A 23328-nucleotide genomic window follows, 5' to 3' on the forward strand; every position below is an offset into this window, starting at 1 on the left:
CAGAGAGGATTTTTACCTGCACCTGGCTCGGGTGTGAGAGGAGCAGGTGAGAAACAGGCAGGACAAGGCAATGTTTGGGAACAGCATGGCATCTCTGCTGGACAACATAACCAGACCCTCTGCTGCCATCCTGCAACTGTCTGTGCTGCTTGGTGTAACCTTTGTGCTGCTGAAGGTGCTCCAGTTCTACTGGGAGAGGAAGAAGCTCATCAAAGCTCTGGAGGCATTCCCTGGCCCCCCGAAACACTGGCTCTATGGCCACAATCACCTGGTAAGGATAGCTGGGCCCAGCCAGGGTGGGTTTGTTCCAGCTGTGCAAGGTGTCAGTCAGGATGGAGAAGGCCTGGATGGGGTGTGCATGTGCCCTGCTCCTGTCTCTTCCTACAGGAGAGAACTTCTGTGCAGGGAATGCCAAGGCTTCTGCAGGGCAGGAGGAAAAGGTGCTGGATATGTGGTGTGCATCATTTAGCAAAAAAAATCATGTTTTTTCAATCATGTTGTTAAATAAAGAGTCATGGGATTTCCATAAAGTTATTTAAATATGAGCAATCATAATTATTGTCTCTTTGCTACATTAAACCTTCTACCAAAAGGAGTGTCTTACCCTATAGCTGCTGAGGAAGACATGGCCACAAAGGCAGGGTGTTTTAATGCAGCCATTTTCACCAGGCTATAGTGCAGATGCTTTGCTTTTTCACACTGCATGCCCACCTTGCACTGCTGAAATTGGGAATCAGGGGTGAAACAACCTTGGTCCTCCTGGCCTGTCCACCAGACATCCTGTGCCAGCTGCAGCCCCCAAGTGCAACACGGAGCTGCTCCAAGCCCAGGCCATCCCAAGGTGTCTCAGATACCACCAGCCCAGCAAGGGACTCTCCATGGAACTTTCTTGTGCTGCAGGGATTTGGTGGCTCAGGCAGCTTTTCCTCTTGTGCACAGTCCCTTTTAATGCTCATCCCCTCCTCCACCTGCAGCATAAAAGCCCCTGTGTGGCAAGTCCACCCACTCTTCCTTCATTTCCCAATAGACAATTCTGCTCTCCCTGGCATGCCCCTCTTTTTCTGCCATTATTAATCCCTGATTAACTCTCATTGCAGTTAAAATCTGAAAATTTTTTACACCAAGTAGTGTCATGGGGAGAAGAATATCCCCATGCCTTTCCCAGATGGTTTGGACCAATCCTGCCGTCTATAATCATTCACCATCCTGAATATGCCAAAACCATACTTGGCCGAGCAGGTGAGTCTCTGCCTCCAGTTCTGAGAAGTCTTTGACACTTTCTTACCAAGAAAATATTGGGAAACTTGCCTGGAGTTATCCTCTCTGCCAGCTTCCTTCAGAGCTATTGCAATTCTTTTGCTCCTCTTCACACACTCCCAGGCTGCCCCAGGTTTCATGGAGCAGTGTGTATTCCTGTGCAAAACAGAGACCAGGTGCCTGTTCCTTCCAGTTTCCTGTCAGTTCCCAGTTTGAGGGTCATCTGTCTTACTGTCTCTTATGGCTTCTACCACCACAATAGTTGTACTTCCCAGTAAACTCTGTAAAAAGTGTAAACTGCCATGGTAATGTCTCTCAGAAGTCTCTTAAGTCTTCCCATCTGCTCCCTTCTGTGCATCATATCAGTGGTACATACAAGGCCTTCCCCAGTAACTCCCATTCCATCCATTGTTCTCAGTTTTGGAATTTGCCATGGCTGTTTCTTTTCCACACACATTTTCGTGTTCTAACTTTCCCTGTTTTTTCAAGTCCACTGCAGCCATAATTGTAGACGAGCACTTTTAAACTCTTACCTCTGGTGGTACAGTATTTAAATGAGATTAATTCTATCATATGATTTAGAGGGCAAAATCTAATGCAATTTTATCCTGAATTTTCTCTTTGGTTGTGTTGAATTCATCAGTTAATAATAGATTTCTGATATTTGTTCCATTTTACAGATCCCAAGGCTAGTACAGTCTACAAACTCCTAGTTCCCTGGATTGGTAAGGCAAAAGCAGTATTGAGGCTGTCAGAGCTGTGATCAGAGCCTGCAGGAGCTGATTGTGCCTTTGCTCTTTGTGCTTCAGGGAAGGGGCTGCTGATCTTGGAAGGAAGCAAATGGTTCCAGCACAGGAAGATGATCACCCCAGCCTTTCACTACGACGTGCTGAAATCTTACGTGACCCTGATGTCAGACTCAGTCAAAGTGATGCTGGTAAGAATTCCCACTCCTGCCACTTTCATCAGTGAAACAGTGAAAATAAAAAATGAGTAAGAGAAAGAGACAGCGCTTAGAGAGTTTGTACTTTCACTGAATTTTTGGAGTAGTTTTAGAGTTCTAAAATTGCTCTCCTCACCTTCCTTTGGACCTTCCACTTATTCTTTCTCTTTGTTTGCCAATAAAATCAACTACTGTAAGGATATCCTTTCATACCCTGATGTGCATCCTTTCATACCTGGGAAAAGAAGTGCACAGAGAGTTAGATTAGGTTCACAGAATGTGTCATGAGCTAGGCCCTCTGCTTCCAGAAAAGAAAGCAATTAGCAGTGTGGATCTGGGAAGAAGGACAGGAAAATATGACCTGACCACAGATGGTGGCCGGTCTCTCCTTACCCTGGCTCTTCCTCCAGGATAAATGGGACAAGAGGATCACAGAGAGGAGGTCAGTGGAGCTCTTTCAGGATGTCAGCTTGATGACACTAGACAGCATCATGAAATGTGCCTTCAGCTTTAATTCCAACTGTCAGACTCAGAGGTCGGTGCCTTAGTTTCCAAACCCTGGGAAAGCGAGCGCTCCTGTTTCACCACTCATTTTGCTAACACCAGCTTTGCCCTCGGTCTCCTTACAGCGACTCCCACTATTATATTAGAGCTGTTTTTGACCTCAGCTACCTCCTGAGCAATAGGATCCGGAATTTTCCCTTCAAGGTTTTCTTCTACGACTTCACTCACAATGGCCGCGCGTTTCAGGATGCCTGCAAGCTGGCCCACACCCACACAGGTATTCCTGCCCCTTTCTCCCAGCCCTGTCTCCCAGCTGAACCTCTCTGCCACTTGCCCCTGGAGTGGCTCAGAGTGGGGTTACAGCATGGACTGGCCAGAGGGTCACACCTTAAACAGAGTCCAAGCTGATGGCCGAGCAGCCAAGCACATGAGGGTGCTCTGGAGGGACAGGATGCACAGATCTGATCTCTCCTCTGTGCAGATCAGGTAATAAAAGAAAGAAAGATGTTGCTCTCCAATGAGAAGGAGCTTGAAAAGATCCAGAAGAAGAAGCACCTGGATTTTCTGGACATTCTGCTTTGTAGCAAGGTAAATGTTTGAGATGATTGCACCAAATGCCAAAGAACAGAACTGTGTGGCACTGAGGGGGCATCAGCACAAGAAGGGGAGCACAAGAGACACCAAATCATACAAGTCCTTTGGGTATAAAAACAAAAGACCTGCGTGCTTGGGAATGACATGCTCTCCTCTTTCTTAGGATGAGAATGGAGTTGGGCTGTCTGATGAGGACCTGCGTGCTGAGGTGGACACCTTCATGTTTGAGGGCCATGACACAACAGCCAGTGGCATCTCCTGGCTCTTCTACTGCATGTCACTGCACCCTGAGCACCAGCAGCGCTGCAGGGAGGAGATCCAGGGCATCCTGGGGGACAGAGACACCATTGAGTGGTGAGCTAGGACTTCTTACTCCTTCATCTTGAACTCTTTTAATTTACCCTTGAAGGTCTTGTTCCCCCCAACATTCTTCTCTCTAAATTGGTGGGAGAAGGATTTGATGGGTGGACTTTCAGTAGTTGAGGAATTGTTTGGAAGGTGGCACCCAGTGGGTGGTGGCCAATTGTCCAGATCAGTGACAAGAGGTTTCCCTTAGGGGTCTGTACTGGGACAGACCAGTAACACCTTTGTCAATGACACAGACAAAGGGATTGAGTGCATGCTCAGCAAGTTTGCTTTCAGGGAGGATCTTGGGAAGATGACCTACACCACGATGTGCATCAAAGAGAGCTTACGCCTGTTCCCACCCGTTCCTGGTGTGTCCCGAGAGCTCTCCAAACCCGTGACATTTCCTGATGGACGCAGCTTGCCAGCAGGTCTGTTGAGTTTGTCCCTCCTTCATGTTGCTGTCTGTGACAAGGGGGCCTTCCTTGCTCTGTGTGGAGGGGCTGGAGGGTCTTCCAGACTCCCTTCTCTCTCTCCTGTAGCTGTATGGAGCTACCACAGCTTGCTGCCACAGTGAGCCTGGAAAGGGTGGCCAGACAGAGTCCAAGATGTGCTCCAGAGCTCAGAGGGGATTGTGGAGTGTTGTTCCTGGCCAAGTGAAAGTGACACACTGATAGACAAAAGGGGACCCAGCTCTGAGGTCTTTGTTTTTGATGTGTGAAATGTTCAGGAGATCCCTGCCAGATCTCCTGCAACAGCACCTGCAGAGCCCAAGGAGGGAGAGCATCCCAAAACACCTCTCCTGCATTTTGACTCTGAGCTGTCATGAGCTTTTCCTCACTTTTCTTTTACAGGCTGCCAGGTTGGATTGAGCATATTTGCTATTCACAGGAACCAGGATGTGTGGGAGGACCCTGAGGTATTTCACCTTGATAACAAGAAAGGGAGGATGGTCTCTGAGCCCAGACACCCACTCCCCTTGAAGAAGGCAGCCCGTGCCTCTCTACTATGTTGTTTCATTTTCCCTTGTAATTCCAACAGTCCACATCTAAATACAAAGTTCAATCGAGTTACCAAACACCCCAAAGGCTTTGAATGTGACAAAGGGCTGGGAAAGGGTGTTCAACAGTCTCCCTTTGCGCATGGGGACACAGAGATGCTCTGGCAGCTTTCCAGCTGCCCTGCACACACTTAGAATGGTATGACAAGCCCCAAGCCCCACAAGAGAGTGTGTGATTTGAAGATGATATTTTAGAGGCTTCAGGAAATAACTGGAAAGTTTGAAGAAGGCTGCATAGCTGCCTGTCTCGAGGCTGTCTGGAGAACCAGGATCAGGCATCTCTGGAATGGAGGGATCCTGGCTTGATCCTTGCTGCCATGGATGAGAAAACAACTGCAGGCACCTTGGGCATTGTAGTGAGTGACCTGGGCATGTCTGAGGGGAAGATCCACTCAGTGGCTTTGCAGAGAGGTGACTGCAGAGGTAGACTGCAGATCATCTGCAGCTTCCCCAGCAGGAGCAGAGGCCACATCCAGCCCTAACCTGGGCACCAGAGAAGAGCTTGGTGCTGCTCAGATCACACCAAACACTGACCAGATGGTATTTGTTGCTCCCACAGGTTTTTGATCCCCTGAGGTTTTCTCCAGAGAAGTCAGCACAGAGGCACTCCCACGCTTTCCTGCCCTTCTCTGCTGGATCCAGGTGAGATCCTTCATCCCTCTCCTTCCTCTCAGGCTGCCTTGCATGTGAGACCTAGCTCAGATGTGAGCTCCTAAGGCCAATCCCCCCTCAGTCTCCACAAGTCAGGCTGGCTTGGCCAGCTCAAGCAGGCTTTCCCTAACAGCATCTCCTCTAATAGGATTTCCATGCTCCATCAGCTCTGTGGTCACTGTAGGATTTCACACATTTTTTCCTGTAGCTTTGTGGAGATGTTTAGATTTTCTGTTGCCTGCATTGGGAACACCAGTCCCTTGTTTAGGGGTGAGTCCCAGAGTGCCTCAAAGCCAAGGGGGCCAAGTCTTCATGGGTCCATGCTGTATCAATAGACAGATGTAGGATACTGAGGTGACAGTAGCTTGCAAGAGGATCACCTCACAGAGCCAGAAATGTCCTTTTGGAAGTGTCTGGGCTTTTAGCTGGCTCCTGGCTGCACTTCCTAGTGAAGCAAACCCCTGTTCTCTCAGTCTCATAACTTTCCAATGTTTAATAATAAAAAATAATAATAAAAATAAATAAATTATTAGATTTATTTAATAATAAAATAAATAAATTTCTTTTTTAAAATAAAATAAATATTTAATAACAAAAATTAATAAAATAAATAAAGCAATTAAATAAATAGATAATAAAAATAAATAAATATTTATTTTAAAAATTAAATAAAATTAATTAATAATAAAATAAATAAAATAAATGCATCAGGGGCTTACTAGATAAGCTCTAGTGTTATCCTCACAGGAGCTGGAGGTGCCCCAGCTCTCACATGGGGTGAGTCCAGCTCGGGGGTGGCTGGGGACAAAGGCAGCAATCAGAGCACGTGTCCCCTCCCTGCAGGAACTGCATTGGGCAGCAGTTTGCCATGAATGAGCTGAAGGTGGCCCTGGCCTTGACCCTGCAGCGCTTCGAGCTCTATCCAGACCCATCCAAGCTTCCCATAATGATACCACAGATCGTCCTCAGGTCCAGCAATGGGATACACCTGCATTTGAAGAAGGTCATCTGATCCCACAGGGTACCATGGCAGGGAGGCAAGACCTCTCCCAAGGGACACCCTCCACCCAGATGTTTAAGAGGAGATCACCAAACAGACCCACAGTGGAGCTCTCCCACATTAACCCCTGTCCTACTATCATCCAGAGGGGCTCGCTGAGCCCACAAACACCAAACCCAGCAGGTTCAGTTCCCCTCCTTGCCAGGAGAGCAGCGCTGCTAAGGGGGTTCCACAGCATTGCTGTGGCTCATCTTTCACCTCCAGGAGCATCCTCCCTGTCCTGCTCATCTCCTTATCTCCAACCCACCCTCACACACTCCCTGACAGGACTGCTGTCCCCTGCCTGTAGATTTGTCCCATTGTCAGCTCCCCACTGGGCTTGGCAGTGACCAACACCCAGCCTGGTTTGCAGGGATGCCTAAAGCCTGGGCACAGCCCCTGCCCTGCCTCCAGCCTGGGTGTGCCAGGCCAGGAGGGCCCTCCCTGCATCCCCACACCTCCCTCCCAACAATTCCTGCTCTGGGGCTGGCACTGTGCCCACCATTATGGAGGTGAATCCTTCTGGTTCTTTTCTGCCCCGGCGCTGAACTTCCTTGAGCTGAGGGCGCTCAGCAGGCAGCACAGAAAATGCCACCAGCTAACCTGAGGATGCACTTGGCACACTGGAAACAGTGTGGTCAGCATTGTTCTCCTCTCTGACATGAAAATAAAGCCTTGTGGGGATGAGCTCCAAGCGTGACTTTGGCTTCCTTTGCATTTGGGGGCCCAGCAGGGCGCAAGAGGAGGCCCAGCAAGCCAGAGGCAAGGCTGTGCAGGGCTGTCAGTGCTTTCCCAAGCCACAAGCAGTGTTTCCATGCACCCTGTTGAGCCTGTTTCCACAGATCCCACACCATCCATCACCTCACCTGTGACTCCAGGCGTTTCCAGTAAGGAAACAACTGAAATGATCTGTGCTCAAACAAAGCAAAACAGAAATACCACAAAACTGCTGGTGGTAAGAACAAAGTCGCCTTGCAAAATAAAACAAGAGGAGATGTGAGTCTGCCTCAAACCCTGTCCTGCAGAGACTGAGAACTTACTGCTCAGTTCCAGGGTGGCCCAAGGTGAGCACTGGAATTGGGTTTGTTGTGGGGGTACAGGGAGCCTTTCCCCAGCACCAGCCCAGGTGTGGGACTGTGGGTGACCTGCAGGCCCAGGGTGTGCAATGGATCAGTAGGTGGCAGTGGGAGACACAGAAAAATCCTCCCAGGCCCCTGGCAAAACCCCCGGGCCTGGCAGGCAGCAGGGCCAGGCCCAGCAAGGCAGGGGATGTGTCCTGTCCCTGTCCCCACCCTCCGCAGCCACTCTGTCAGAGTCCCCCGTGGGTCTGGGCATTACCCAGAGCTCAGGGGAAGTTTGTCACTGTGAGGGCTCAGGCACTCAGCGGGCAGCAGGGGACACTGAGGCACCAAGGCCTGCATGGGTGCCATGACACTGAGACAGACAAGGCTGTGCAGCTTCCACCCCCAGCACTGGCATCACCAACACATCCAAACCATGTCTGTCTGCCTGTCTGTTTGCCTGAGCAGCTCTCTGCTGATGGCTAGATCAGGACAGACAAACCTGAGCATCTCCCCATCTACTGAACTCCTGCAGCCCTCCTGCTCCCCATCTCTGCTGCTGCTGCATCCTCAGTTGGAGAAACAAAACTCTCCTCGGGCTGGATCCACACCTTTGTTTTAGCTATGTGGGTACCAAAAGGGACAGGGATGCTGACGTTAACCAGCAAGGTGCAGTTTGTATTTATTTTGCAAGGCAGATGAAGACCAAGTTCCTCTTCTCCCAACCCTCCCCTTCTCACCCTCAGAGGGAGGCTGGGGGCAGGTTGTGCAGATGCCAGTGCCACCATCCTGGAAACCCTGGTGGGCTCAGGTCTGAAAGGTCAGACTCCTGCTGTCCTCCTCCCCAGCTCCAGCACAGCCAGGCCTTCAGAGGGCAGTGGTTTAAAAACACCTTTTTGTTACTGAAAAATCTTATTTGTCAGGCATTTCAGCCACCCATCTGAGAAGAGGCAAACCACCCTGAAGCTCTGCTCATGTACTCTCCAGGTGGTCCAAGAAACAAGCTTTGGGTTCCCTTGGCCACAAAGACCCATCCCAGTCTCCTGGTGGTGGGCTCCAAAAGAAACCTGGTGACACTTAGAGGTGTCACTACAGCATCTCCTGGTTTGGGAATTGGGATTAGGACCCCCAGCTGCTGCCCACCCCATTAACTGTACAGTGCCCTGGGTTTTGGAGCCATCACCCTATTCACTGCCATGACCAAAGCTGCCCATTTGGTTTCCAAGTGTCCTTCTGATTGCTAGATTTTTATGAATGGCCAAACCCCAACCATTTCCAGCAGAGACTTTCTCCAGGGAAAATGCTCTTGGTAATCTGCTTGGGAGAGAGAGGAGAAACTGCTGACATTTTTGATGCAAAAATGGATTGTTATTCCAGGCAGCTGTGACAGTAATTGAGGCAAGCAGAGCCAAACACTTTAAAATCTCTTCCTGTTAAGAATCATGCTTAAACCAGGTTTGCAGTTTGAAGGGCCAAAGCTTTTGAGGGAAGATCTCACAGCACCGATGCACCGTGAAGCCCTAATGGAGAAAACTCTTCCAGTTTTCAGCTTAGCCAGGTCAAACTGAGCAGCACAAACATGTCCCCACCTTCAAACGGTGGCAGTTTCTGGACAGCAGCTTGTACAAGATAACCTCCTCTGCCAAGGCAGCCCAAACGGCTGGGAGAGCAGCCGAGGAGCTGTGTGAGGAGCGGGGCAGCAGGCAGTGACACTGATCTAATCGCCCATTTGCCCCAGTATCTCCCTGGCAGGCAGTGACATTTCTGCGCTGCCTCAGCTCGCTCCTCCGTCACCATGGCTACAGCAGCCGCCAATCCAGGGCGAGCCCTTCCCGAGTACCACAAACCCTCTGGGAGATGCTGGCAGAGCCAGCCCCTTTGGCACGGAGACACCTCGGGGACCCCGGCACAATCCACAGCACCAAAAATTTCCCTTTTCCTTTTTTCCCTTCTCCTTTTCATTTTCTCTTTTTTTTTTTTTTTTTTTTTTTTTTTTTTTTTTTTTTTTTTTTTTCTTTTTGAAGCACAAACAATGGAGCTAAAAGGTTGGGTATCAGGCCGATAATCATGAATGACGTGTCGTTATTACACACCACACATCCATTATCTCCCACTCCAGCCATGTCACAGGCGGCTGGAGGAGGGCAGATAACGGGGTGCCTTCATGCAGATGGCTTATTATCAGGATGTTCCAGGAGGGGCTTTAAGACAGTTAGTGATGCTGTTTGCCAGTTAAAGATTAGAGACCCCAGAGAATAATTAACAATCCCAAAACCCAGTTTTTCTGCTGGATTCTTCAGCTTTCTCCCCCTTCCCCCATTCTCTTTAATCTATTCACTCTAGCAGGTGTAATAAAGTGATAAGGACAGGCTCGGGGGATGTTTGTTTGGCTACTACGGGTGTATAAACCAACAATGGATGGCATTTTTCTTCTGGCTTTCAGTGGCTTGAATCGAGACCAAAAACTTTGCAGCCCCCTTGCCCACACACAGCCATGCCTCCATGCTGTGCTCCTGGATCCCACCTGGGTGGCTGGGATTCTTCCCCACCCAAAGGACCACGGGGGTGGGACAGGCTCCTTTTTTTCCTCTGGAGATCCAAATCACACCTCCTGGGTGTCAAGGTGCCCAAGGCCAGGATATAACCTCCAGGTTTGCTCAGGTGCAGGGATAGAGCTGCTTGCAGCAGCAGTTTACCTGAATACAGCAAATCTGTAATTAAACTACCTTGGGATAATTTGTGTCATAGGTGTCCACCTGCCCAAACTGCTCCAGTTACAGCTGAAACATCTCAAGCCCTCATAGCTAGAGAGCCTCAGGAGAGATTGGGGAAGCATCAGAGTAAAGGTGGCTTCCAACAAGATATCTCATTATCTGTGGTTCCAAGAGATGGGTTGCACCCTCCTAGGTCCCAAAGAAAGGTCATTATACACCTTGTAAATAAGTGAGGATGCAAAAACCCCCACCCTGAATATCTTCTGCTCCTGTCAGCAGCAGAACACAACCATGGACATCTTCCTGAAGCCCAAGGCTTCAGAGATAATGGCAATATGGAATGGGAGGAAGGATGGAGCACTCGTGGTGTCCTTACCCCTCACTGGTGGGTGTGGGGAGGCTTGTGATGGACACCTACATCCCCCTGTGCTGTGTGGAGAGAGTTGTTGGGGAGGATTTGGCCCTTGGGCAAGTTGGCTTAGGGCCCTTCAGAGAGGTCTGTGAGGCTGTGAGAAGTGCTCCTCACCTGGGGGTCTCAGGTAGAGCCCAGACTCTGGAGGACATTCCCCAGCTCATGTGGGCTGTGTGGAAGGCACGAGCACTGGAACACCAGAAGTTGTCTTCCCAATCACGCTCATCCTGCCAGGGAGGCATGAGACAGCATTGTGCCTTAAAGAGCATCCCGACCCTATCAGCAAGAGATGAGATATCCTAATTATGGCAGTACAGACGAGGATCTGGGCTGTATCAGCCAGCACAGAAAGGTAAACAAGAAATATAACAATGGACCCTTAACACTCATTAGCTGTGTCAGATAATACCTCACTTTTCTCCCTTTGGGGCTTAAAATCTAATTAAGATTTTCCAACAATAAATTTCATTTATGCTCGCTCCCTTTTGTTCTTTTTAGGATCACACCGAGAAGCGTCTGCGAGCGACTGCTCAGCTCGAGGGAAGGCAGCTTCAGTCAGCCTCAGCTTCTGCTTCACACAGATAGGGGAAACTGAGGCAGTGCAGAAGTGAGATCCTGCTAGGACATAGCACTGGCCCCTGCACAGGGTGCTTTCCCCAGGGAAGGGAACTCCAAAGGGGCATTGGCTGTGATAAGAACAAGCAGGGAAGCTCCTGGGCAAGCCCAGCAGTGAAGCCTTGTCCTTGCTCAGACTCACAGCCATGCCAGGGGTCCGTGGGGAAAGGGACACTGAGACCCTCTGAGCACACCTGCACTCCAACCCCACATCCAGGCATTGCAGGGTGAGCAGCTCAGGCATCTGTCACACATTCACTGTGTACACAGGTCAGGGAATGAACTCCTGTTGTTACTCATTATAAGGATGACATTGTTCACCTCTTTTGCCACTGACAGGTAAAAAATTAATGGATTCCCTTCCTCTTGCCACACCCCCAGCCCAAGTGCTGACAGGGCAGAAGCAGGCAATGACTAACCCTTAAACCCTGCTGAGAGCAGCAGTACCACTGAACCTTGGGGAGCTTGGTTTGCTCCAAACCCACGTGATGTTTGGCACCTGTGAGAGGAGAGTCAGGTAGCAGCATCCATCAGGACAGAGCTGGGGTGCTCCAGGACCCAGCCTGGGGCTGGCTCAGCCTCCAGCTACCCAAGGGAGGGTGGAAGATGGCAACAGCTCTGACGTGATGGTGGGGATGCAGCCATCCTGCCCTCATATCTGAGGGCTTGACCCCTCTAACCCTTCTGCCTGTTTTCTTCTACTCCCATCCAATTTCTCAACGGGAGCTGTGATTTCTCAATGCCAAGGCTTTGAGGGCATTTTCAAAATACTCACCTACCTCAGGCTCTAGGGAAAATACCTTTTGAGGTGGGGCACCTGTTACTGGAAGACACCTGCCTGAATTTTTGCGTCTCCACTTGCTCAGGACATCAGCACCTTCACATGTGGGGAGTGCACAGCAGAGCCCTAGAAACACCTCGCTCCCAGGGGCTGCCAATAATGCCCTCTTATAAACCTCCCACCCGAGTGCTGCTCCAGCTGGGTGGCCCTTGGTTGCAGAGTCCTTCTTCACTGGTCAGGAAGAGGACCCTTCATGCCACTGGAGTAACTCATGCTCCAGGAATGGCCAAAGCATCAGAGGCCTCTCATTTCAATCTTCAAAATGCCACAGCTTAGAAACACTTGTTGCTGCCATGGTGGCCCTGGCACTGCCCCCACCGCAGCAAAAGGCAGGCCCTGGTTAATGAGCAGCCTGGCAGGAGCAGGTTGCACCATGGCCAGCTGCCCCAGGACAGCCAGCACTGGCCAGAGTGGCCCTCAGCCACTTCCTGGCAGCACTGATCAATGGACAGCCTCCAGCCTGGAAATGGCTCCCAGTTGGCTGTAGGGCTGCACACTGGGGTCAGTGGGATTCAGGGAATGCTGCCTTTCACCCATTAAGCAGCTCTGAGAAGTGCTGGATTGTTTCTGTGGCTCAGTAACCCCACCTGGCAAACAGAGGGGAATGATGCTCTCACTGCCCTGTAAATCCCTTTGAGGCTCTGGGGCAGTCCAAATGCTGAGCATTCCCTGATGTCCTTCATTCTCCCAACTGCCTGAAGGCTGGGAGAGCTGTGGGATGCCAGAAATCCTTTGGCTGATTAGCAGAACGACCCTCTTTGCTGTCATAGGCAACAATTCTCTTTATTGCTCACCGGGAAGATATGTACAGAGGGGGAGGTTTGTTCTGACATTAAAATGCATGGTGTAGGTCATAAAAAGGAGGGTGAACTGGGGAGAAAAGAGCAGGTTTTCCTTCAGCAGCTCCCTGGAGGACAGCTGGGAGTGTGGGGATGTCCCAGGCATTCAGCAGGATCCCCTCTGTGTCTTGAACAGGTCAACACCCTCCTGGGACTTGGGACAACCTCGCGGGGTGACCACCAGGCAGGAGAGGTGGCACCTCCAGACCTGTCCTGAGGACTGATGCCCAGGTGGACACCAGCCCAAGGGGGACAAGAGCATGTCCCACAGGTGGAAAAGGAGAAGATCAGGAGGTGGTGGTGCTGTGGAGAGGCCAGGGCCCCTCAGTCCCAGGGGTGCCAGTGCAGAGGGTCTCTGTGGAAATGCCCATCACAGCAGCGGGAGTGGATCGAGGGCAGAGGAGGGTGGTGGGTGCTGCTACATGGCTGTGGTGATCACCTTCTCCTCAGGCTCCACAGTGTTCTCGTAGGCATGCTGGTTCTCTTTGGACCTGCACCAAGAGGGACAAGTGCAATGCTGAGCTCAATCCCAACACCAGCATCCCCAAAGCCCCACTGATGCCCTCATCCTGCTGGTGCCAGCTGTGCTCTGAGTGAGGGGTGAGATGGGGACCACAGGAGGGGTCACCCTGAAAGGATCAGAGCCAAGTGTGGGGTGGGAACTGCTCTAATTGTTAGTGAGGGCTGTTTTGGCTGTCACCATCCATGTGGTGACTGGTGGTCACTTTTGGTGGTTTCCTCTGTTGGAAAGCTGTGATGTAGCACAAGAAAAATGTGGCGTAGCAGGTTGTGAGGTGCTGGATGGATTGTGGGGCTCAGATGCAGGGATAGGGAGAGATGAGGGAGAAGGGGATACTCCCTCACTGCCTTGGGCTTAGCCCCTGGAAAGGTTAAAAGCCCCAGAAACAGGTGTATGGGACGTGTAGGACCCTGAGTGGGTGAGACCACAGCTCTGCATGTCTGAGCTGTCCCCAGGGGAACAGAGCAGAGCCTGGGAGCCAAGGGGAAGAAGTCTTAGCAGGTCCTTCACCTGAAGTCAGCTGCAGCTGATACGTATCTCCCCTCATGGCCATTGGACGTGACAGCATCTGGCTTGTCCTCCACACTCACCACGTTCTCAGCACTTTCCCTGCAGGGAGGGAAGAGAGGAGTTTGCAGGAGCAGCAAAGGAGCCATGCAGGGGAGCAGTCCCTTACTGCTGGTGACACCACAGAGACAATAAACGACCTGGATGTGATTCTGTCCTCACACACCCTGCTCAGCCTCCTTCCCAGCAGAAGGACAAGGAGGAACACCCTCCCTGCAGGCTGGCAGAGGCTGTGCCAAGTGCCAGCCCTGTCTCTGCAGCAGTGACTCCCAGCACCGTGCTGGCAGTCAGCAGGACTCATTGTCAATACCTGGGATTGTTTCCTCCTGCTGACTGGTTTTTCCAGTCTACTTCTGTGTAATCTGTTACAAAACAGTCCCTGTGGATCTCGATGGACACAGAGAGAGCAGTCAGGGCTCCGCTGGTGCCTCAGGCCTGGAGCAGGAAGGCTGTCCTTGTGCACATCCTTGAGAGCAAAGCTGAGCTGCTCTCTCTCAACAGTGAGCCTGGATGGCTTGCAGAAGGATCCACTGGGCAGGGATGGGGTGTTTGGAGCCCGACTCCAAAAGCTCTGGAGTGAGCTGTAGCCTGAGCAGCACTGGGGGATTTAGCAGCAGAGGGTGGGTGCAGGTCCACCCTACCTGCACGGCCCTGCCTCCTCCAGCCCTTGCCCAACAGCAATTCAAGAGGCTTTTCCAAGGAACAGCCTGGCACAAACAGGCAGTGGCTCGAGCTGATAGCTGCTGTCACAGTGACAGCACAGAGCTGGCAGGGCTCCAGGCTGCCGAGCCTTGCTGCTGCTCTTCTGAAGAAAGGCCAGATTAATTAAAACAAGGCACCTTCCCTCCTCAAGCCCTCCTCAGCATCCTCTGCCTCCAGGCTGGGAGAAGGCAGCCAGCCACAGGCAGCAGTGGGAAACACCACCCCTGCCTGCCACTTCATGGGCTGAGGGTTCCTTCAGTGTGAGGACAAAGGTTCCTCTTTGGAAACAAAGACCACAGTGGCAAATCAGACCATATAAATATATATATATATATATATACACACACGTTGTATCATGCATTGGCCCAGAATGCATCCCAAAGGGGTCTGCTTAAAACATCTCTGGGGCTAAAGCTAACCTGCTGATGCTCAGAGTGTAAACCAGCTGCCCACCTCCCCAGCCTGGAGAGGCTGCAGGAACATACAGGAGCAAGAAGATTCCAGCCTAAAGCAAACCCACCAGTGCAGAGGGACCAGGAAACATATGTGGGTGCTTTTGTTCTTCATCCCCTGTTGCCTTTGGGCTCAGGTTCAAGATCAGATTACTACAACTTAGCCAGCTGGCCTTGCTCACCGAGCAGGAGCAGCAGCCTGTGACTGCTTGGCCAAGGCAGGAGTTAACCCATACCACAGAGCCTTTTTCAGATGAAGAAAGACACCACATTTGCCTGTGCCATGGGCTCCAGGTGGAGGTACTACCAGTGCCACTACCTCCCTTTTCCCCCAGCTCCTCTCAGTGTGTTCTCACAACTTGGCTCTGTCTGCTTTGCAAAAAAAAAGGCTGGCTCAGGCTTGTTATCCCATGGATATAAGGCACATGGGAGCTGCAAACCCAAAAGCCACAGAAAACCAGGCTGGGCCAGGTCCCTGAACACATTCCCATGTGATCCAGCCACGATGCCACAGCTTTGCCATTCCCAGCCCAGTGCTTTCTTTCCTCATGGCAGCATTTTTACGGTGCAAGCTCCCACCTGGCAATCAGTAACAGGGATCAGAGACCAGGACAGGGACGCAAGGACAGGGAGATGAGGACAGGGAGTCTTTGCTCTCCCAGCCCATCTCCAGCACAGCAAGCACAGTGTTCCCAGTGCTGGCACAGCACAGAGGCTGCTGGAAGGGACACGTGCAGCTCAGCCCAGCTCAGAGCCACCTCCCACACTTACACTTTGTCCTTACACCAGAACCTGTTGACCACAAAAGCGATGGCCACCAGGACTAGGAACACAACCACTGCGATGACGCCCTGTGACCACGGCTGGAGGCTGCCCCGGGCTGCAGGGAGAGAACAGGACAGGGTTAGACATTCATCCTCAGCCTCATCTGCCCAGCTCCTCCCATGAAGCTTCAGCAACCTCCAGATGAGAGCTTGATCCTGGAAATCTGAGCAGAACGTTGCTGTGGGTTCAGGCAGGCTCACCTGGGTGATAGCAATGAAATAAAGTACAATTAACAGAGTTTTCACTGGTGTTTGCATGTGGAGTGTGGTGCCTGGCAGCTCTGGGGTCTCATATACACTGACATCCACATACAAATATATAAACACGCACCTTGGGGGGCTGGTGACCCTGTGCAGGGGGAGAAAAGCCTGGGGGACATGGAGGAAGGGAGAGAAGGAGAATGTTTGCCAAAGGAAGGCAGAAAGGTTTCAGCAAACTGCTTATTCTCTGTCCCCAGATGCCACAGACACCATTCCTGGGATATTTTCCAAATACTGACCAGTAAAATAAGGACTCCATAATAGGGAGAGTGTAAGGTTTGGTTGCTACTCCCACAGCAAAAAGTTGTCATTGTGAATTTTGGTAAAATGCACCATCTAACAAATTTCTAGAGCAGCAAATGATTCATGACAGAAATGGAAGGCTGAGGCATTCAGAGGAATAACCTCAGCACAAGGAAAAGGAGGGGCTGGCGGAGGCCCAGGCAGCATTGGGGTGGAGAGTGGGGGTCTGGGAGCTGGCTGGGATGGCCCCATTTTTACCCCAGGGATGGAACAGACTGACAGGTTCATTCTTCTCTATCCAGACCTAAGCAGGAATCCAGCCATGGGTGGGAAGGCTGTGAGACACATTCCTGGATGTGGGCAGGATGCAAGGGCAGGCAGTGAGAGGAGGAAACCTTGTCCCAGCCCTTGCTGGGATGGCTGCTCCTTGCCTCCCACTGGATTTTGGACAATGGAGCATTGAAGGTAGTCAAACTCATCCTTAAGTGCCATCACATCAGCACTAAAGCACACCTTGTCCACACAGCCTTTGAGATTTAATTACCATTTACTCAGCCCCAGCTTTTCCTCACCTGCTGATCAAAGCAGCAACCCCTGCACATGCCCTGGTCCCTCTGCAGGGGCAGGTGCAGGGTGACACCTGCCAGCCCCAGCAGCAGCCTCAGGACACTCAGAGCCAGCCAGGGACACTGCAAGGCTCAGCTGCCCCAGGATGAGCAGTGGATGCTTCAGTCTCCCTCAGGAACTCTACACTGAGCACTCCCTCTCTCTCACAGGAGACAACCTCTGCTATAAGCAGAAAATAATCTTTACTAGCAGTAGTAAGAGCAGGCTGCGTGCTCCACACGTGCCAACTCATATCCCACAGCCAGCTTCACGCTGGCTCTGCTGCTAACAGCTCTCCTCTCCTCCTTCTGATTTTGGGGAGGGAGACTGTCCTTTGGTAGCATCCCCAGCTCCTGGAGTCTTTACTACAAGAGACTTTTAAATTAAAAATAAAAAATAAAACAACAGCAAACCTCAACCCCCAAAACACAGCTTTTTTTTTTCCTCTTGGGAGTGCAATCAGCCTGGCCAGCTGAGTCACCAGCAGTGCCAGTCTGGAGAGCAGTAGCACTGCTGGGCAAGGGGCTGTGAGAACAGCCCTGAGTAGCATCTCTCATTCCCCTCTCCCCACAGAGACATTTGTTGTGTTTCTGCAAGGTCCCAGGGCAGAAACTAAAGCAGGAGGAGCTCAGACAGAAATTCCCTCTTGTATCAGCGTGTTTCCACTGAAATACCACTGGATCAGCAGGCTGCCAGGGGTGGTGACAGTGGGGAAGAGCAGGGGTCAGTCCCCTCCTGTCCTACCTGGTGGACAAAGATGCTCCTGCCCTGCTGCCCACCATGCCTGTGAGTGCAGCCCCAAACACACCTATTGCCTGCTGGCTTAATTTTGGCTCACTCTACATCCTCCCTCACTCTGCCCTTGGCTGCTGGCCACATTTTTTTATTAGTTGTGGTTTATTTTTCCTGCCAGACCCAGGGTTTCCAGCCTAAGCCTGGCGGGGGTGGAGGGATGGTCAGGTCCAGCCCTTTGTGAGGTTCCTGCTTGCTGGGGTTAAGGGAGCTCAAGGGCAGCCAGGGAATGAAGTCAGCAATGACTTAAACTGCCAAATTTGCATCTCGTGATCTCCCAGGAAAGGAGGGGGGAAGAAAAGTGGTAGCAGACCTCCTTGGAGCAATGCTCAGGAGGTACTGGATGGTTTTGCCAGTGAAATCTCACTCCTGTGGCTGCTTCCACCAGATTCCAGAGCATCCAAAGCCAAGAGTGAAAACACCAAACCAAAATCAAGGGTTTCTGGCTTCCAGAGATCATGTAGGGCCTGGCTGCAGAGTGAGATAAGGATGGTAGGGGAATGGCAAATGCATTGGGCTGAAGTACCCACTGGGAAACTTGCACGGGCATAACAAAGGAGGAATGGGGATCAGGCAGGAGCAAGAGCTTGATAGGATCTATTCAGGGAGTAAATGTTCGGGTCCCAGCCCTCCCTCGGGGGCACTGCCTGGCCGCAGTCCCACCAGCAGCACACCTTGCTGCCCTGCCGGGAGGGATGGCTGAAAAGATGAGTCTCACCTGTGGAAACAGGGCTGTGTTCCCGGAAAAATGCCTCACCCGGGGTGCCCCTCCTGGGCCAGCCTGTCCCTCGGGCTCTGCCACCTCCTCTCTGTGTTTCCCCGTGGTAATGATGGGGTTTTCCCCCACAAACACGATCTCTGAAGCCAAGCTAAGCAGTGTGGAATATGCAGCCCTGGCAGATGTGTCTCCTCACATCTGCAGCTACAAACCAGACCAAGGGAAGTGCCGGTGCCAAAATAAACCTGTGCACTTGTTGCAATTCCATTTCCACACTCAACAGCTAATTTGAAGACACAGACCTGCTTTTTAATGCATCTTCTCTGAGTGTTTGGAAAGCTTTGGCTGGCCTGTCTTTTCTGCTGTCTAAGGAAGCTGTGCCAGGATCTGAATCCTCATTAAAGGATTTTTTTTTCTTTACTCTTTCCAAGCAAAACTTTCAACCCTGCTGACAATAGACACTCCAGTCTGTTCAATTGTTGGCAAGCTGGTAAACAAACACAGGAAGAGCGGTCAGGGCTGGGGCATCAGGAGGAGAAAAAGGGAGAGAATTTTCCGGGACTTTGGCAGCACCAGATGAGTTTTAATTACTCCTCATCATTCCTAGCACTAGAGAAGCCCTTCGTGATTTTCCTAAAAATAATACCCTAGCACAGGAAGTTTCTCTGTTAAGTCTTTGGGAAGAGAAGAGGAGGTCAATTTGCTGAGGAAAATATTTGCTCCCTCTCCTCAGCAATGATCAAAATTACAGATTAACAGGAGGATCAGAGAGCTCAGGGAGCAACCCAGAACAACACTTGCTCAAGGATAAGAGTGAGAAAAAAGAAAGAAAGAAAAAAAAGCCTTAAGAAAACATATTGCTCATCTCAGCGCACAGTCCCGCCAGAGGTAAAGCAGAGCAGTTTATCTCTGTGCAAGCACCTCAGATAAACCTCAGGTGGCAGTTCTGCAAAACAGGTAGGGAGTCTCTATATCCCAGCTCCAGCAAAACCCCACGAACACCCACCCATCCAGGAGCAGGAGCAGGGATGAATTTTCCCTCCCCAAGACGCAGGGATGAATTTTCCCTCCCCTAGCACTGTTGTCCCTTGTCCCCCACAAGCAGCTCCCACCTGCCGGGAGCTCGCTGCCTTTCCCTGCCTCTGTTTCCCGGGACGTCGGGCCCTTACCTTGCTGGCAGAAGGCGGCTGGCAGCTGCAGGAGCAGCCCCAGGAGCAGCAGGCAGCGGGTGGGCATGGTGGCAGCGGGGCCGGGCTGTGCAGGGAGAGACGGGCACGGAGCAGGGCAGGGAGAGCTGAGCAGGGAGAGCAGGGCAGGGACAGCAGGGCACGGAGAGCAGGGCACGGAGAGCCGGGCACAAAGAGCCGGGAAGGCAGAGCAGGGCAGGGAGAGCAGAGCAGGAGACCCAGGCACAGAGCAGGGCACGGGTACGAAGCCGGGCAAGGAGAGGCGGGCAGGCAGAGCTGGGAAGGGAGAGCCGGGCACGGAGAGCCGGGCACAGAGCCCTGCCGCAGGAATGAGCGCCTGGTCAATTATCAAACGCCCCGAGGAGGAAGGCCGATGCTCTCACCTGGTTATTCAAATCCTGCTGCGGGAAGGAGGCGCCTCTTCGCCCTGTCCCGCCGCAGCCGCAGGGGAATTCGGGGCGCGGTGACTTGAACCTGACAGTCCCCTTAGGTGGGGCGTGGGAGGCAACTCAGGCACAAAATATTTGCATCGGCCCAGGAGGGAAAAAACGAGACCCAGGTAGGTAAAACTGTTCCCCAGTGAAGAGGAGCGTGGTGTCCCCCATTCCCCTCCCCACAGGAGGAGAACAGGGCAATGCCCCTGCACGAACAGCTCAGCAATGCCCCAGCTCTGACACCCTTTCCCACTCTGTGGGATCCCCACTCACCTCCCTGCTTTTTCTTTTCAACAGGTGTCACTAATAACCCAGCAAAACACATTTGTGACTCTAAAACATCCAATTCATAGACCAGACTCCATGCTGGGTGCTGCCTCTCACCTCCCACACCTTGTTTAATGGGGACACTATTAAACAGAGCAGCCTTCATTTTATTGAGTCATCAGGGCTAGCCCCAAAATTTCTTCAATACCAGAAGAGGTAGAAACAGCCAAAGAGCTGCAGCAGGCCTCAAGGCTTGTCCTTCACAAAAGCTGCACAAATGCTGCAGGGCAGAGAAAGTTGCAGGTCCGGAGTTAAGCAGTTTCCCAGCCCATGTCAGGTTTGGATGACTGGCAAACCCACTCCACTGGAAGAATAAAAAATATTTGGCTTCACAGATGAGAAACTTCAGTTGCTCCTGAAGGAAATTATTAAGTTGTGAGCCAAGGATTCCATTGTCACACTTCTTGCGAGGTGTCACAGCATCTTTGAAACCCCACAGCAGCATCTGAGTCCCAGGCCTTTGGGTCTGTTGATTTCCACCCCAGGGACCCTGCCTGGGTGCTCCAAATAACACTTTATCCGCTGGGACCCATGTTCAGGAATGTGCAGCACCCTCGGAAAGCTCACCCACTGGAAGTGGATTGCCCTTCTTCACCTCAACTCTTTACCCTGTATTTACAATAATACCATTTATCCTGAAGACAAAGCAGATCTGACTTTGAGCTGTACAAGATTGAAGGCCAGTTCCCAACTCTCTCCCAAATTCCTTTCCATGGTCAGGCCCAGCTGCAGTGTGGGATAACCCCACTGCCAGCCCCACTAATTTTTGCTTGCAAAATCAGTGGGGCAGGGACTTTCCACTCCAGCAAGGAAGTGTCACAACAAGGGCCCATTATTAGGCCCTGTAAAACCATCTGATCATGTCACAGAGGAAAAGGAATGGCTTGTGAATGAGTCAAAATGAGAGTGAACTTTGGGTTCCCCAAGACCTGGGTAGGAAAGCGTGCAGAGCTCTCCATCTTTGCTGCCTGCCTCTTGCTTTTCTCTGCAAAAGCCCAGCAAAAGCAGCCTGGCTGTTTGGAGCAGAAGGCTTTATCAGCAGATCAGAAGTCCTGGAGGAGCTGGTCCTGCTGCTGGCCCCGGGAAATTCAAGGTCTGGGACATTCTGCTGCTGCTGTCCACTCCCTGCCACGCCTGGGGCTGGCTCCTCGGGTTCCTCCTCCATACTCTGGGTTGTGTAATCACCCCAGGGCTCTGCAGAGCACAGCTCCAGGGGCCTGGGGTGATTTCCCAAAGACAGGGAGGTCTCAAGGATCCATCCAAGTGCTATGGTGACAGGAGATGACAGGCCAGGCCTTGGGATTAAGGCAGGGGTCCGTGCCTTTCATACAGTGGTCTTGCTATCAGCTCCATCCTGAGGAGCCAATAATACTTTACCAATTGCATGTTCCCCACATTTATATGACATTTAAGACAAGTCAATGATTTTTGTCTCACTGATGAGGCCAGGGAATCACTCAGTGCTTATCTCAAAGCTCCCAAAACACGTTTAGCCATTAGGAAGGAAGGTGCCTCTGTGACAAAGCTCCCCTGGCACCTCCTTGGTTACAAGTCCCTGAGTCTGGCCTGGGGGCATGAGAAGCTGCAGGTCACTGTAGCAGCCTCCTTGCAGGGGCAAAGACTGACATTTCAACAAATTATTTGCCAGCCAGGTTTTCCTTTTGGCATCCTGGCTGTGGCTTGGAAACTGCAATGATAAATAACTGTGTGTTTCTGCTGCTGGTTGATGGAAATCGTGCTGTCTCTCTCATTTAAGTCTCCAGCAAAACCCAGCCATGGTGAGGCAAAGCCCTACAGGCCCATTTTAGAGCTGAGGGAAACTGAGGCACGGAAGGACAAATCCCCCTGGCAGCATTTGGGCAAAGCCAAGTGGAGCCAGAGCCAGCTCATTGCTCTTTCAAGGGCCCACGTGAGCAGTGGCCTGTAAAACAGATTTTACACAACACAGGGATTGGAATTTCAGGCTTTACACTCATATACTCCGAAAATTGATGATTATTTCCCCTAAAAATACATAACTTTTAGGAAAAATTAATATTTTCTCGAAGCAAAGTTCCTGGGTGATATATCTCAAAGCACAGATGCCTCTTTGAAAAACATTGTGGGACTCTGTGTTTTAATGGAAATTGTTTTCTTTCTTCTTCACCTCCTTCACTTCCTTCCTTCCTCCCTCCTTCCTTCCCTCTTTCATCCTCTCCATTTCCTCCCTGTCTCCCAGACAAAGTCATAAAAATAAAAAAATACTATAGGACAGCAAACCTGAACATTCCCTAAAGAAGATTGTGTTTTTTCATAGAAATGTAATTATAAATTTATTACATTTCAATAGCTGCTATGAAACATAAAAAAAAACACACACACACAAAAAAAAAAAAAAAAGAAAAAAAAAAAAAGAAAACCAAAAAAAAAACCAAAAACCCAAACACCAAACACCAATCAAATGTAAAATTTCTTGTTTCTCTTGACATCTACCATCCAAATATTCTCTGCTTGTGCCAGGGATCTCCCATTTCCCATTGACACTGTTCTTTCAAATCCTGCCTGCTCTGAATGCTGCCAGGAGAGAAGCAGGAGCTACAGCCACTGTGGAAAGGGCATTTTCTTGGCTCAGTGTGCCACTGTGGGTAAAAGGCAGCAGTGAAAAGCAGCTCCTGCTCTGGGTTTTCATCTATCACAGCTCTGTACCCGGCTTCTCCTCTTTAAAAATGCCTTCAAACTGCCATGCATTTTCTTATTTATGTGTATTTTCTTATTTATGTTGAACACCCCAGTGTCAATGGCTTGGCAGAGGCATCCATGGTCTTCCCTTGCCCTTAAGGC

At 51.1% G+C, this 23328-nt stretch overlaps 2 protein-coding genes across 2 annotated transcripts; one reads left to right on the forward strand and one right to left on the reverse strand.

Moving 5' to 3' along the window:
* On the forward strand, positions 1–7089 carry LOC131559771 (cytochrome P450 4A4-like). Its single transcript, XM_058808219.1, has 12 exons — positions 1–271; positions 1098–1239; positions 1938–1982; positions 2067–2194; positions 2611–2735; positions 2830–2981; positions 3186–3292; positions 3462–3652; positions 3941–4074; positions 4498–4562; positions 5263–5345; positions 6198–7089. The coding sequence occupies exons 1-12, from the start codon at positions 71–73 to the stop codon at positions 6364–6366; spliced, it is 1542 nt and encodes a 513-aa protein (XP_058664202.1). The 5' UTR covers positions 1–70; the 3' UTR covers positions 6367–7089.
* A 5758-nt stretch (positions 7090–12847) lies between these two features.
* Positions 12848–19942, reverse strand: PDZK1IP1 (PDZK1 interacting protein 1). The gene is made up of 4 exons (XM_058808220.1): positions 19730–19942; positions 15888–15996; positions 13906–14004; positions 12848–13366 (listed from the first exon to the last, which is right to left on the reverse strand). Exons 1-4 carry the CDS (start codon positions 19794–19796, stop codon positions 13294–13296), a joined length of 348 nt encoding a protein of 115 aa, XP_058664203.1. The 5' UTR covers positions 19797–19942; the 3' UTR covers positions 12848–13293.
* Between the last annotated feature and the right edge of the window lie 3386 nt (positions 19943–23328).

Source organism: Ammospiza caudacuta, chromosome 7 (genome assembly GCF_027887145.1).
Source record: "Ammospiza caudacuta isolate bAmmCau1 chromosome 7, bAmmCau1.pri, whole genome shotgun sequence".
NCBI lineage: Eukaryota > Metazoa > Chordata > Aves > Passeriformes > Passerellidae > Ammospiza > Ammospiza caudacuta.